We start from the raw sequence: 16,524 nt of genomic DNA on the forward strand, positions 1-16,524 counted from the left end.
TTCAGGAGTCCAGAGGGAAATATTGTGAGTAATGCAAGTATATAGCAAAATAAATCATTTTCTTATTCAGTATTATAGTGGCAATGGACTCCCACTCCAGTCATGCTCCCCTTCACAACCACATCCCAGGATAGATGGGATGTGGCTGTGAAGGGCTTTCTAGGACGTTCACCCTGGTATGTGTAATTCCATGAGTGCATTTTGGGCCTATCACCAGTTCTCCCATGTGGATGCATCCAGAAAACCTCCAAAACGAGTAGTCACAGGGAAGTATCTTCTTACTTTATCTCCAGATGTGATTTTTGTAATGAAATTCATTCTGCCTGCTTGTATCTGTCATATGATTTGTCACGGCTCAAAGCTCATGATCACCGAACTATATGTCAAGTGTTTTGCTTTCAAGCTCTGTTCAGTCTCCTCACCCAGGCTGTCCATTATAATGTCTGCACTGCACCAAACAAACCTGTCTGTCAATCCGATCAGCACTGTTGAACTTCAGGGACTTCGTCTTTTGGGAAGCGACACACTTCCAAACCGAGGCAGCAAGATATTGTTATTATTTTCTTTTTTTGGAGTATTACAGCCTCAAGCTCTGAGCTGCTAATTCTGATTTTTCAAGCAAAACCGTAGATCAGAGAAACTAAAATTGTGCCAAACAGAGTCCTAGCTGGCTGAGGCTGCATCATAAGCCTGTAACAAGGATCACTTCCAGTATGACTTGAAAACCCTAAATGTAACCATCTTCTAGGGCTAATCTGCCAGAGCCTGTACCTGAAACTGCACAGGGAGAAGTTGGAAAGCAAGTTGACTAGATGCAATTCTTCATTCTAACCCTGTCTGCTAGAAGTTAAGAGCTGAATTATAAAAGTTAGTCTAGTTGTACTTGCCTACTGCACTAAAGCGTGTATGCTGGAGCAAACCACTAAGAAATACTTTTAGTTACTAATCTTTTCTTGTCTGAGACCTCAGTAACTTAGAAATACATACACTGCCAGGATTCAAATGAGTTTTACAGCTCCTGACTTTGTTCAAAGAGCATCAACTCTGCCTTTGGCTCTGGGCCACGGATCATTCTATAGCCCAACACCAAACTGACAGTAACTGTACTCAATGATGCTTTCTGAGAGAAGGACAAAGAGACAAGAAATGGTCAGATTGTGGTGATCATTTGTCCTTCAAGTCATAAAGAGCAATATCTATTCTCTTTCTGAACTTAATTCACGTTAAACTTTAAAATCTAAAATAACCAGGCATACATTACCTATAAGAAGATTAAAAGCAGTTAAAGTAAAGTTACCAAAAAATCTTAGTAGGGAAAGCACATGTGTCTTAATGATTAAATTTCAAGTTCAGTTATCCTAGTTGGCAGTGAACACGCTGGCACAAAAGCAGGAAGTCCTCCAAGGAATTCAGCAGTCATTAATACACCTGTACTTTTCCTATTTTGACAATTCATCAAGTCTGCTGGGAAAGGGGTCTGTTAAAGTTTTCACCCAAAACCTTCATGGAACATTTTGTTGGACATTTGGAACATTTTAGTATAGTCCTCACCATACAAAAAGAAGTCACTGTAAGGAGGGCCTTGGGTTGCCATATGTGAAAATGTGATCAGACCTCTGATAACGTTTGGTTTCAGAGGAGTTCATGAACTCAGAGGCTGGGTAAGCCAAGCTGTAAATCTGTGTGTGATTTCTTTTTATTTATGGTGGTCCCTCTCTCCCCTCAAATTCTCTCTTGTGTCCCCCATCCTCCAAACAGATTCCCTGGTAGCTGATGAATCATCTGCTAAAGCAATTCTTAGGCCATTCCTCTATTCAGGACTATCTAACAGAGCACACAGAGGACATCAACTGATCAGGGTTTTTATACTATATACTGTATTAAGAAGGTAGGACTAATACATTCACAACAAGGAAAGTAGTTTGAAAGTTTATTTACTGGACACTGGATAAACAGGAACTCTTCTTTGTGTCTTGTACATCACTTCAGTTGTCACAAGAGCTCATACATAATTATGAACATCATCAAGTAAGACGGCAATAGGCTTTATGTTGGACATAAGAAGTCAGGATGAATAGAAGTTTTCTAATATTTTCAATTTAACGGATATAACATATCATATCCAATAACATATCTACTATTGTATGGTCTTATACTCAGTTTTACATTTAGTAGTTCTATCAGAACCCATTTCTGATTAGGTCCAAACTCTTGGCTATGTGAAGACTTCCACCACTAACCAAACAATGACAGTACCACCCTAAACACTGAGACTCCTGTTTCTTAAATGGTCTCATTACAGTCTTTTAGTATAGCTGGCATCTTTCACAGTAGTATAAATAATAATTAAAAAAAAAATTGGGGAGATTAGTCGAACTGCAGCAATCAAGTGCATGCGGAAAAAGTAAATGTCTACAACAGGAAAAGAAAACAACTACAAAAAAAGAATAGGTTCTGAATGCATATTACACAGACTGTAGGTAGGACTTCTGCTAAAATAAAATAAAACAGAGGGAAAACTTTTGCCTTCATTTGTCTGAATCGAGGGACTCAAGGGAGATCAGGCGGCACCACAGTGAATCCAGCCCAGCCCACCTTCTTCCATTTCTCCACCATGCAGGTCAATGACCACGCAGCCTTCATACGTGCCAAGCTGAAGTAGTATGTGAGTCCTGACAACTTTCTATTGTAGCTAGCAGTGTTAATGTTTTCATCAATTTGTTCTACAGTGTTCCTCTCGTTGGTTCACAACTTCTCCTTTCTTGGACCACTTTTGGTAGGTTCTAAGTAAAGCATGCTGGGAACACAGCATAAAAGCTGCCCTCTCAGAGATGTTATGACCCAGTTATCTAGCCACTAGCCAGCGTCGTTCAGATCTTGAAGCTTGCCCACTTTTACTCATTCTGTCAAAGAAGTATATCCCCCCTCATACAGCATATCAGCAGCATATCCCACCCATGGACAAGTCCCAGCACATGTTGTAATGAGATAATAAGTATTATGGACTTCAACTGTCAGTGGTTTTTATGTGTTGGCGGATCACTGTTTGCATGTGAATCAGATGGACGCACAATTCAACAATAAGCTAATGGAAAACAGGTATATTTCAGAATGAAAGTGTGAAGGTAAGTAGGCAAGCTTTAAACACACAACTGATCAGAGTGGACTAATCTGCAGTCACTCACCTATCATATCAGATCCTTTGGCAGTGAGTCTGAGGAAGCGGCTTCCCTCTGGCACCTCCAGCACTGTCTTCAGAGCTGTAGGCACAAGGTCGGAAATGTTTTATTTCAACATGCTGAGGAGAGGCAAATGTTGTTGAGAGTCACATCAAGACCTATAAACCAGGGACCTCTGGGCCACAAAAAGCACTTGGAGAAGGTATAGCTTGGAGGCATTTGTCCTGCTACCAAGTGGTCAGTACGGACAGATACATATACATACAAAGCTGAAGTACAGTTATGTAGAATTTAGGCAGTTGTGTTGGTGTTGGTGAGGAACAAAGCAAAACTAAAAATCAGGTGCTCATAAAGATTACTGAGATGCTCCACATGTTCTGGATTGTGTAGATATGCAACTGTAGGCTTTAATTCACTCATACAAATTAAAGTTCTAATGTCTTTCCAAATGCACGTGCTTTAGTTAATTATATTATATTCCAACTATTATCTGGCCTACTGTCAGAGCCACAATACTGAGCCAGATCAGTGGGTCCTCCCAGACTGCAGCATTATCAAACATGTTACTCTATCGCGCCTTGTTTACTTGTCAATCATCAGACTCTCTCTGGTGCATTCTGGGAGGTCACGAGGTCACCAGCACAGAGCTAAGACATCTGAGGTATAACTGTGGAAAGATTGCTGTTTTTCAATCTGAAAAATACAAAATTTCTCCATCTATGTTAAGTAAGTAAGCAAGTAGAACAAAGGTGAGACCTTTATAGACAACTGGTGTTTTAATTAGATTTTCTCCATTTTATGAAAGTTTTAATTTCTAGCACCAAAGAGAGCTGAGCTCAAATAATTAAGCCTCTGGGCTTTACGCCAAATACTTTTGTGTTTGGAAACTGCATCATGAATCTCCTCTTTGTAAACAGACTTTAGGATATACTATAAACATTTAATTTTTTAAATGCAAGAACTGATAAAAACAAAAGTAATGAATAATGGATGAAGAGGAACAAAGGTGCTACTCTGTGTGATACCAAGGTAAGGCTATATAATTGGATGTTTATTGGATTAGCTCTTCTCCCTGTGGACATTAAAGTTGAGGTCAAGGTAGAGAACATAATTCTTTATAATTGAATGTAAAACATAATGAGTCTGATGGGTACAGTTGTTTTGGCCAGTAACTTGCCTAAGCAGCTTTACAGACTCCCTGCTGGCCTGGGATAACATACCAATGCACCCAGTCACTATGCTCTATACACTGCAGTGGTAGAAGGTGATCAGACAGGAACAGGAGGCAGTGAGTTGAAAAGAATGAAACGTTAAGCTCCTCAGTGTCTACAGTGTGAATACTGTAAATGAGAGAAAGGATGCTGGTGGGGTACCATTTCAGTTTAGTTCAGTTCAATTTGTTTGCAAAATCTAACGTCGCCGCTTAATAGGTGTGCTATTACTTTTCTTTTTAAACCCCTTTTAACTTTTAAAGTTATTCAGCTTTTTTCACGAAAAAAAGTTTTTTTGAAAAAAGTGTTGTGAACATTAGGTATAACATTAGGTATGTGTGGTTATGTTTGTTTTAAAATAATGTAGAGAATCCCATTAAGCCATTAATAGTTGTTTCTTTGTCAGTATTTTCCATATAATTTCACCCAACAAACTAAAACAATCGACACTGAATCAGTTATGCTGTTTAACACTGAAATACTCACTTCCAAAAACACATTTTCTGTTTCACACTCCCTGCACTGTTTTTGTTTTTTCATTTAAAAAAAAAAAAAAAAAAAACTCCAAGCAAAGACAGAAAAAGAAATAGAAAACACCAGGCCAAAACACAGTGATGAATTTCATCACTTGGTGTGAGAAAAAAAAATTGTGTCAGTGTTGTGGATGGACTTGCGTTAGCAAGTGGTTAGTAGTTCAGATTTGATAAAGAAATACTGGTTCAAGAGAGAAGATCAAGACACAGCCAGGATGGTTCATGAAGACACTGGCCAGCAGAGCAACAACTGACATTAGATTAGACCTCAAAGATATATCTGAGCACCAAGCTCTCCACCATGGAAACCCTGCCTCACCTATGGAGGGCTGCACAGAACCTGGACTAAAAACCTTTGACTGCTGACATGATAGTGATATGTGCGAAGGTTTTGGGTAGGTATGAAAAATATGCCATAAACTAAGAATGCTTTCAGAAATGGAAGTGTTAATAGTTTATTTTCATCAATTAACAAAATGCAGTGAATGAATAGAAGAGAAATCGATATCAAATGAATATTTGGTGTGATCACCCTTTGCCTTCAAGACAGCATCAAGCTGGTAGGTTCTCCCAAACATCTTGGAGAGCTGACCACAGATCTTCTGTGGATATAAGCTTCCTCAAATCCTTTTGTCTCTCTTCTTTACGTTGAAGATAGTTCATCATGACCTTGACTGTATGTTCGGGGTCTTTGTTATACTGCAGAATAAATTTGGAGCCAATCATGTACCTCCCTGATGGTGTTGGATAAGCATCTTTAGGGTAGTAACACCAAATATTGATGTGACTTCTTTTGTTCGCTCACTTTGTATTTTGTAAAGTGATAAAACAAACAATCATATTAAAACTGAAAAGTGTTAATGATTAGAGAAGCTAAGAAATGCAACAACAGTGAATGCATCATTTCGAAGTCTGGTTGTGAGATACCTACTTTGGTCTGGTGTAAGGCGGGGTAGGGCTTGCCCTCGAACCAGTTGACACGTGGAGCCGTCACCACCACAAACGCCACAGTTATCCTCCCTCGCACCACTGGCCAGCTGCCGATCACAACCTACCTCCTACACACAAAACAAACACAGAATAGTAATTGATGAATAGACAGAAAGATAACACAGCTGAATAATGTACTATAGACAGCACACGGTACACAGAGTGGTGAAAAGAAAGCCACCTTCTTTGCTTTACTTTGACTTCAGTAACTTTTTTAAAATTACATTTAAAGTCAAAATCAACATGCAAGCATTTTGCTTGCACCCTTAACTGTGTGCAGAGGTTAAGATAAGATGTGCCGACGTTCCCCCAGAGGGGAAATTCATGGTGACACAGTGGAGTAAGATACAAACAAGAAAACTGTAATCAGCATGTCAATGTGCTAAGGAAATACAAATAATCTCAGCATTGCACACATTACATGAATAAAACATACAGGCTCTTTTTTGCTATGAGTGTTAGTGACTTGTACATATTCATTTAAAAATAAAAAACTTCCACAAAGTGGAGATTAGAAGATCAGAGTTACAGAAATAAATGGTTATTCTGACATTTTGAATTAAAAAGAAAACGTTCTTTGTCTGAGGAGCGCTGTCTTCTCTTAGGCCTGTCCAACCATGCCCTTTTACACATGTTCTCCACACCAACCAAAGAGACTTGCACTGAAATTGCAAGGTCAATGGGGGTGCAGAGCAACGCACAAAAATCACCATTTTTCTGGTTAAACCAGAGCTGGATATAACCCCATGTGTAATTTACACAGTTCTTACTCATACCATATACCGCACAAATCACTGTGATTAAAGGTTGTCTAATGTGCACTATGGAAAAAAACAAACTTTTCTTTGACTTTTTATATTGAACATTTTGAATATGCTGTTAGTATTCTGGATACCAACTGTAGCTGTTGCTGTTCTGTTGCAATCACTGTGACCATTAGCCCACTCATAGCCACCCACACAATGTATTTTAGTTTTGTGTGTGTGACTAAACACTTTCTATTCCATTTCAAAAGTCTGTTTCCCTCATAACAAGTAAGGCACCCGAATTTGATGGAATTCATCACATAAACACACAGTCCACCCCAGATACTCCATTTTGAGGCGTGACATGTCTGCTAACTGTGACAGGCTTACAAAGCAAAGTGACAGCGACACACACATGCACAGAGAGCATAAAACAATACTGTTCCCTTCCCTTTTACTCCAAGGAATTGTATTTATTCTCTCCTTTTCTTGTATACAGTTGGCATTTATGCGGCTGTGTGGTGTATTATTAATCTATACACATCCACCAGAGGAGGGACTGGCCTCATTCCATCTCTTACAAACTCCCTGCTACAATACCACTGCAACCCAACATCCTTTACTGTGCTGCAGTCTCCACCATTGGGTGATGCCATTTCCTAATCATGCCCAGTGGCCTCTCTGCAAGCCAGGACCAGCAGCTGCTGATGTCTGAGCACAATCCATCCCTCATTACTGCCCATGTAACAGGCCCATTGTTAGGTGGGTTCTCAGTTTGATGATGGAGCAGAATAGCCCGAGTAAATCCAGTCTTTCTAGAAATTGTGTTTTGACAATCTGTCAAACTAAGTTTATTTTCACTGGTCAAATATTAACTAAACGATCATAATCCAAATGGAGGGGATCGACTGTTCTTATCCTGGAGGAAACAAGCTTCATCTGAATGTTTTTTGTTCTTCTTTATCTGGGTCTTCCTGAAGTGTTTTTGTGTGTGTCTGTGTCAAACTGCATCCTGCTGGGGATGACTGCTGCCATCAAAGAGTGCCATTGTTATGGGACGGGGGTGCCTCGTCTGGTCTAGGTGGGTGGTAGCCTACATGTCTAAGTAACTTCCACATGAATGCTGGGCCCAAAAAATGAAATAGTTACAAGATGGTCCAAGCTCCTGTCAGTGGTTTTAATGTTGTCGCCATCACTATGTAGCTACCATGAGATACCAACATGTCCAAGGCCAGACCCTCTTAAAAGGAAAAGTCATACCAATGGTAATCCATGTTTGTTTCAGCCTTCAATTTTCTTTCCTTTGTGGACTGGAATACTTCATCTGAAGCTTAGGTTCAATATTGGTTGACATAGAACAAACAGATCCTGTTACATGTGGCCAGCTTATGAATGTCCACACAAACGCCATCATACTACAAAATGTGTGTAAGTGTGTAAACTTCTTCAGTCCATTTAAAAGATCACCTCTCTGCTTGATGTTAATTTCACTTTGTCCCCAACAAAGAAAAAAACAATCCTTCATCACTTTATTTCACACTGGCCACACTGACTGGTGTAAACAAATGTGTGAGGCACTTCTAAAAATGATTTCTGCTGTTAAAAAACCGTTGACAGCAGCAGATGTGATCTGAAATTCTGCAATGCAGCAGACTTACTTTTGCTTCAGAAAATAATAAAAGCTGCAATTCAGGGTTGTGTCGGTGTCATTAAATATGAACATAACAAAGAAGATGGGACATAAATAAAGGAAAAGAAGTAAGAAAGAACTACTGCAGGTTCACTCCCAACAAGGATGCACTGTCGAACTAACAAAACCTAAGTTGAAACATGTGCATTGTTTTGGGGTCATACAAGGGGCCTCTCTCCTGGAATGTCCCCAAACTGTCAGCTCTTGTTTTGGAGGAACGTTCAATTATTGCAATTTTCACTCATATACTGCATGTACTATGAATGAAGGAAGTATTTAATATTGCTGACTAGACCAAATTTGAAATGTAGTGCAGTCCCTTACCTGACACGCTCCACTGATGCACATGTCAAAGGCATCAGCCCGGCATCGTGTTCCATCCAGCACCTTAGGGGCCAGTTCGACAGTGATACTCCTGCCTTTAGCCTGACACAACAGCGCACATGGTGCAGAGGGGTCATAAGGTGCTGGGACCCACTCATAGGTGATCCCCTGGTACTTGATATCATTGTGGGCTGAACACTGCTGGGCCCGGAAATCACCTGACTCTGCAGGGCAGTCCTAAACAGAGGAACAGGATGGGGGAACTTTGTCACTATGGTATTTTCATTTGTCATATTTAAAAGTATACAAATATAGTATACCTATCTAACAATGTATTTTGTTTTGTATTGCATTCAACTTTTTTTTCTTCTTTCTTTTTTTAAGAAAAAGCTGTCGAGGTTCCCCCTAGATGAAGATCATCAATATAAAGGCAGTACTGATGTTTTATGCACAGATGATTAAACAGCCCGGAGGTGAAGGTCAGTCTGCATGATGCTCAGATTCACCCCTCCTCAGTGGTGGAGCACCAAAGAATAGCTGAAATACTAAAACACGCTGCTTTGCCTTTCCCCAGTGGTAGCTCTGAATATCTCCATTTCCTCCACATCAGATTATGAACCATCAATATACAGCATCAGATTATTTTACCAGAACTTCAGAACAGTGAGTGTTGGTCATGTGATCATACGATGCAGCATCTGGTTTAGGACTAGATTCTTAACTAGCTGATCTGTTTTAATTAAGTTAACTGTTATTTGTGAAGTATCCCTCCATCACTTCTTGATAATCCATCTTTTACATCGGCAGTCATCTTCTAGTCTTGAGACACTAAAATCTACTACGTCGTATACTTGGTGGCTCTACACTAGGACTGTACTCTTGCAAACCACAAAAATACATCCAGCCTGTTGAAATAATTATCTTGGATCATTTTTAATAAAATGAAGGCAGCTCTTAGTGGTTCAGTCTGGATTCTTTATAGACGTTTGATCTCATCCAGCGGGAAGTGTTTCTGGGATAGCATTTATACCATCTCTCTGCTTCATGTGTCTCTTATTTGTCAACTCCACATAGGCATCTGAAGGACTTGCACACTAGCAGAGTGTGATATGTCTGACTGACTGTGTCCAAGTTTCAGTCAGGGAGAAGCAGATAGGGTTATTCAGTGCCAGTAGTCTGCCAGTTCCAAAAGGAACTAGTGTTTGATAGATTAGGCACAGTCCCAAGATGCATCGATGTGTTAAGCTGTTTCTGCAGCATCACCTCTTCTGTCACGGTGAGACAGGCTGGATGTTTGAGCCTTGTCTGAATCAAACAATCATAAATCGTTAGCCTAATAGCATAATTCCCTAAGTCATTTATTGATTTATTGTTATTGTCAATAAAAATAACTATGTGTTTCTTGTTTTCTGAAAATGTTCAAATATGACAGCTTGCTGCAGACATGTTGCAGAGTTTGTATCACACTCAGATAGTGGTCTCTTATTCTTATGAGGAGTTAGGTGATGAAATATATGTTAACTTCTGAGATTAACCATATTAGCTAGAAATGCAAGGAAGCATGGCTTCAAAGTGTGTGTTGCAGAATTGTTGCAGGGACACCAGGGAGACTCGAGCATCAACTTTTAGTCAGAGGTAACCTCCCTTAAAAGTTGCTGCCAGATTTCATGGTCCTTTGAGAGTGTTCCTGTGAGAGTCGTGTTCTTCCTGGGGTAGTGTCAGAATGTAGCCCCCGTATAGTCTGTCTGCTCGAAATAACTTTTTTAAGCTTGGAATACAGCACCTTCTTTGTGGGCCTGCATTGTGTGTTTACACGCTGTGGAGGACTACATTTTGTCATGCACTAACAATGCCATTTTCTTCACCATTAATCACGCTTGCTTACTCTAAGAGTAACTGTGAGGCGCACAAACTGTGCTATGTTACATATGGCCCCGCCAGGGTACTTGATGAAACATTAGTGAAGGATTTATTCATTTTTAAGCACATTCTGAATAAAAATGATTCAGACTGTGGAAACTGTTAACAGTTTTAGAGGGAATTAAATGCTAACAAGTTAGCAAATGTGTATATAGTGCCCCCTCCTGACAGCTATAGGATGCTGCCTCTACGGCAATGTTGTAAATAGTAATTCAAAAATCCTGTTTTAAAAAATTCAAATGTAATTAGTATTAATCATCAAATACAAGTAAAAATGGCTTATGCAATGAGTTTGATATATTGTAAAGTGTGCCGATGTTCTACTAATAGACCTAACATGCAAATAAATAAATAATAATTTTAAAATGTATTATTTAGGTAACGCTAAAATTCACATACACTGCCTGGCCAAAAAAAAAAAAAAGAAAAAAGGCGCCACCTGGATTTAACTAAGGAAATAGCTACTAGCCTCCTATTGGATAATTACTCCTTAGGCGATTATCTTTCAGCTAGCAACAAGTTATTTAACCCCAACTGATGCAATGAGCTTCTATTTCTTAATCAACCATGTTCGTAAGACATCCTGTGGAAAACTAAAAAAATAAATAAATAAAATTGGGTTGTCCAATGCATTATTAAAAACTGGAAGGATAGTGGGGAACCATCATCTTCCAGGAAGAAATGTGGTCAGAAAGAAATTCTGATTGATGATCAAGTTTGGCGAAATCAAATACAAGAAAAACAACAGCAGAGCTCAGGGCTATGTTTAATAGTGAAAGTAAAACCATTTCCACACTTACAATGTGACGAGAACTCAAGGGACTGGGACTGAACAGCTGTGTAGTCCTAAGAAAACCACTAATCAGTGAGGCTAACTGGAAAAAAGGCTTCAGTTTGCTACGGAGCATAAAGATTGGACTCTGGAAAAAAGGAAGAAGGTCATGTGGTCTGAAGGGTCCAGACTGATCCTGTTCTAGAGTGATGGGGCATCAGGGTAAGAAGAGAGGCAGATGAAGTGATGCCCCATCATGCCTAGTGTCTACTGTACCAGCCTGTGAGTTTTGGCAAGGCAGTGAACAGAATATTACAGAAGAACAGTAATTACAGTGCCATTACATTACAAGAGCATTACACTTCATATGTGATACATGCGATAAAGTCTGAAAGGAATAACACTAACAGTGGAAAGAGGTATAACATCCAAGCAGCATACTATTCTGGACCAACAGCAGCTACTCTAACTATCAGACAGACTACTGGGTAGAATAAGAAGTGGTTACTGTCTTTTGCAACTTGACATTTATAAAATATATATAATATAAAACACTAATATAAAATAAATGTCAAATCTAATATAGACAAATGTCACTCACCATGTTACTGCAGGTTCTGTAGCGGATATTTTTACCATCACAGTTTCTGAAAAACAAAAGATAGTCTCATCACAGATGACACCAACAGACGACTCGGTGATACTTGAGCTGCATATCAATACAAAGCTCGATGAAAACCAGTCAAAAGATTTAAACCAGTTAGTGTCAGTAATGAAGCACTGTTTTCCAGGTCTACTTGTGATATTCGACATATTATTTTTGGAATGAAAAACCCTTTTAGTTATAGCATCTTTTTTTTTTTTCTAAATCCTTACCTTCAGATAATCATTCCACTGGTATTCTGTTACAGAACAACAATAATTTTGCATCTCCTTCTAATTATTATCTCACCTAACAGCACCTCATATGACCTCCACAGCCTTTTCCTTCAGGGGAACACAGACGTGAGGAAGGAGGTGATGAAACAGTTGCTTAAATTCCCTTTATCTCTTTTTGGTTTCATGGTATTTATCAGTAGCGCGTTTTTTTTTTTTTTTAATCTTAATTGTGTGAAGATTAATATGAAGATTTAAAATCAAATGTGACGTGAGTTGTCAGATTTACCATTAGTTACCTGCATAAAATGCTGACATCTGAGTTGCCTTAAATTCAATTTATTTGTCTTTTTTCTATCTTCATTCAGAAAACAGACACTACCAGAGAGGTTTGGTGAATTCAGACAACCTTGAGAGTTTTGATTTTTGTGTTAAATCACAGGTGAAATAATAAAGTAACAGAGAATTAAGAAAGCTGTGAACTACGAATACGAAGTACATATACGTTCTATGAGTGTAAACCAAGCTTAAGAACGAACAAAACTGTCCATGAAGCTGAAGCAATGAGCTGAAAAATTCTTGAGCTGATAAGTGTGAAGGTGACCAGTAACCGTTTAGGTTAGAGCAACATTGGGTGCATCTTTAAAGGCGTGTACAGTATGCCTGCATGAGCTAGTTGGTGTTTCCAGGTTCTTCGTTACAAGTTTTCCAGACAAATTGCAGCTATGCCAGGGATAACAAAGTAGGGCTGAGCTACAGTCAGACATAACGTAGACAAATGCATCGTCAGGAGGCTATAGGATGAGATAGACTGTGATAACTTCCTGAACAAGCATTACAGCACAGCGAATTGCTGGGCAGAGACAGACTGTCAGTGGGAACATGCAGCTCAGTTGTGGGTTTTAGAAGACAGATTACACGCACTTCTTGTGTTCAGTCAGTCTGAGAACAATGCAGAATACACCTGACTCAGACCTGTCTCTCGACTTCCAAGTATCTTTCACCAAATCTGCCACTTTCTAGTTCTGAATAATCATTTTGGTTACAATGTCATTATGATATAAAAAATAGAGGCACCAAATCCTACAAAAAAAGAGTCAGTCAGATGAAAACTAGGTTAAAGCTTGTATAGCTGGTGTTCATACATTCTCTTTGATTCAGAGTATTGTTTTTATATGAATGTGACAGTTCAAACAATAAATAGCTGGCTGAATATTTTGTGGTATGGGAAAAAAAGTGTTTTTATCATTCTCATCACAGCCCTAGCAGTGAGCACCAGCTCTAGATGCTAGATTTGTTTATGTTATTCTAGTGATGAAATGTTTCCATTTTTACCAATAGGCTGTTAAATGTTAAATAAGGTTTACCCTCCATTGAGGCAGCGTCGTAGAGAGTAGGACGCTCCTCCCCCACATGTTCGAGAGCAGTCACTCCAGGAGCCCCAAGCATCCCAGCCAACGTCCATGTCTTCATCTGAGCGGGTCGTCCTTGATGGCTAAAGGAAAAATGCCAACACAAAAAATCACATCACTGTCCTCACTAGTTTATACTGTTTCTTCAACTTTCTTTGGTGATGAACATTTTCTGTATAAAGACTGGTACTTTTGTCACTGCTAGATGACTATTGACCATACATGTGTAATAAATTCCTTTCAAACCTGAGAAGCATGCAGGAGCAACACTAGTATTGTTTTGATCACTGGGGCTGTGGCTCAAAAAGTAGAGAGGCTAATCCTCCTGATTATCGTAATCCCTGGTGTTTCCTGTCATGCTACATTTGTATTCTTTTAGTCTTGTCCTCTTGACATTCATGGGAAGGATTGCTGTCAGCTTTGCTCCCTGCATCAAGCATAGTCATCAGCTCAAATGACACTTTGGTTAATGACCAAGTCAGTCGTGATATACAGTATGAGACATGTAGCAGTGATGTGGTTATGAAGTGGTGACGAAGAATTATGATAAATAAATTATTATCAGTGGTGGGAATTATTATCAAAGTGGGAAATTTGATATAATTTTCATCACATAAGCTTGTAAACAGTCTACTGTGTTAGTTGACCAATGCTGGCCAAAGTTCTGCTGATGTGCAGCAATGTCCTATTTTCACTTTCACACCTTTTTATGACAGATGCAAAAGCACATGTAAGGTTTTAGACCTATGAGAGAGCTTCTCTGTAGAGACTGTGTTAATACAAATCCCATTTTTCTGACAAGTAATGACTCACTTGCTACAAGAGTGGATGGATTCCATTCTTCTTGCTCAGTCAGTACTGAGGACCACTGAAATATCTACTTGGAATTTCCTCCAAATATGTTCAAAAGAACCTTGGTGTGATGATCCTAGACGGCCAACACTAAGACTGTATGTGTTTGTTTTAATATGTTGTAAATAGTATCGTGGTCATATGACATTACCACAGAATTTTGGGTTGATTGCTGCAAATCAACAACAACAACCTTCAGTATGTATGAAAAAAGAAAACAATAAAAGATAAAGCTTGGCAGACTAAACTATAAAAATGGTTTAGAGTCTAGGAAGTTTGAAAATGAGTGAAAAGTACTAAAATCACAATAGGAGGACTGATTTAAGAAATGAAGAGTCTCCATGTATGCACTGCAAACAATGACACACATCTATAGGCATACTACGTATGCACATATTTGAAAGAAATCGAGAGATTTCTTTAGTTAATTCTGTTCTAAACCCTCCCCTAAGACCTGCAGATCCAGCTGCCTAGCCTGGAGACTCGGTGCTGATCAAAGTCATAAAGAGAAAGACGTGGTCCAGTCCAAGGTGGGAAGGCCCAGTCCAAGTCCTTCTTTACTCCAACTGCTGTAAAATTGCTGAAAGGACTATGAGGATTCACATGTCACACTGTAAAAAGGCACTTGGGTTGTCTGAGGGGACAGACTGAACAGACAACTCTGAGACATACTGATCCACGGCTGGGGGAAGTCTGGGCTAAAAAATGGGGTTCACATAGAAAACCATCTCAAATCCCAGTCACCTAGACAAGAAAGTGGTCACATCAGAGTATGTCGTAGAGGTACTTCACTGAGGACACCCCCCAAGAAAATGGATCCCTAACCCTAACCCTTAGCAAACAGACTGTCCATCATGGTGAGGGCAAATCCTCTGATAATATCACTTAAAAGATCACAACAGGTCAATAGAACCAATACCACCTCAACTACAGGAGTGAACAGACAACCAACGACATTCCCTAGTGATACACAGGTGACATATCTAACAAATATCACATTTGATGACAAATTAGTGCTAAAAACAGGTTATACAGACAAAAAACTATTGGATGGATTGGATGGCATACAGCAAAAGAAACTGGTAAAACTAACTGCATAGCATGTTCCACTGTCAGACCATAATTAGGAACAATTCCATTTGGATAAACCTCCGACCCCTCAGGTTGGCAATGTATTATTAGCCTGTTTAATAAAAGCACAACTCCTTTAATTCATCAATATGAATCTCTGAGTTTGTTGTTTCCTCCAGTGAAGGACTCCTAACAGGTAATTACACCTTTTCTCTACAATCAGGAAATGACTTGGATGTAAGGTCCCTCAAGCAGTGCTCCAATATTATTAATATTACCACTGACAAAGTTGCTGAAAGAGGAGGAGGTGTATGATGAAAGTTTGGAATGTCCTGTTGTACATTCATTCCTAACAACACAGCTCCGGATGGAAGCATCACCAGAGCCTTGGAGAGACTGACCGGTCTGTCTAAAGAACTGTCTGAGATCGGAGAGATAGATGATCCATTTAAGAATCTCTTAGACTCATGTTTGGTAGGTGGAGCAGGGTAATATCATCTCTCCTCGTCTCTGTTGCAGTGGCTGCAGCTCTGTTGGATATCTGCAGATGCTGCTGTGTCCCTTGCATCAGAGGGCGCTGGACTGAGAACATCATGACCCGAACCATGTACCAGCAGATGGAGATGGATGATTATGGTGATGCTGAAGAGATCCAAGCCTAAGGAACCTTAACGACACTGAAGTGAACTATCAGTGATACACATGATGGAAATCTTTTGAAGTGTTTTGTGGTGATGTGTAGTGTTAAAGACAGGACATGCAGTATAAAAATGTCAATATAACCTTCTATTGTCAGTTGATTCTGTACTCGCTATAGTGGATGTATCGACTCCTCGCTGCAAGTAAAACTTGAATGTGATTCCAGTAACTGTCATTCTTGATCATTCTTGATAAAAGAAAATATATTACTTTCCCTATATACACTGTACCACTGATGAAAAGGAAGGA

The 16,524-nt window shown here is 39.4% G+C and overlaps 1 protein-coding gene across 1 annotated transcript in view; it reads right to left on the bottom strand.

The window, feature by feature from the left end:
- Positions 1-16,524, bottom strand: part of adamtsl3 (ADAMTS-like 3) — a 92,642-nt gene that overhangs the window by 31,015 nt on the left and 45,103 nt on the right. The window contains exons 4-8 of the mRNA XM_047581177.1: positions 13,609-13,736; positions 11,967-12,012; positions 8,674-8,910; positions 5,855-5,981; positions 3,186-3,260 (exon numbers count right to left, since the gene is read on the bottom strand). Of these exons, the coding sequence (XP_047437133.1) occupies positions 3,186-3,260; positions 5,855-5,981; positions 8,674-8,910; positions 11,967-12,012; positions 13,609-13,736 (613 nt within the window). The remainder of the gene's footprint in view (positions 1-3,185; positions 3,261-5,854; positions 5,982-8,673; positions 8,911-11,966; positions 12,013-13,608; positions 13,737-16,524) is intronic.

The sequence above is a fragment of the Mugil cephalus genome, chromosome 3, assembly GCF_022458985.1.
Source record: "Mugil cephalus isolate CIBA_MC_2020 chromosome 3, CIBA_Mcephalus_1.1, whole genome shotgun sequence".
NCBI lineage: Eukaryota > Metazoa > Chordata > Actinopteri > Mugiliformes > Mugilidae > Mugil > Mugil cephalus.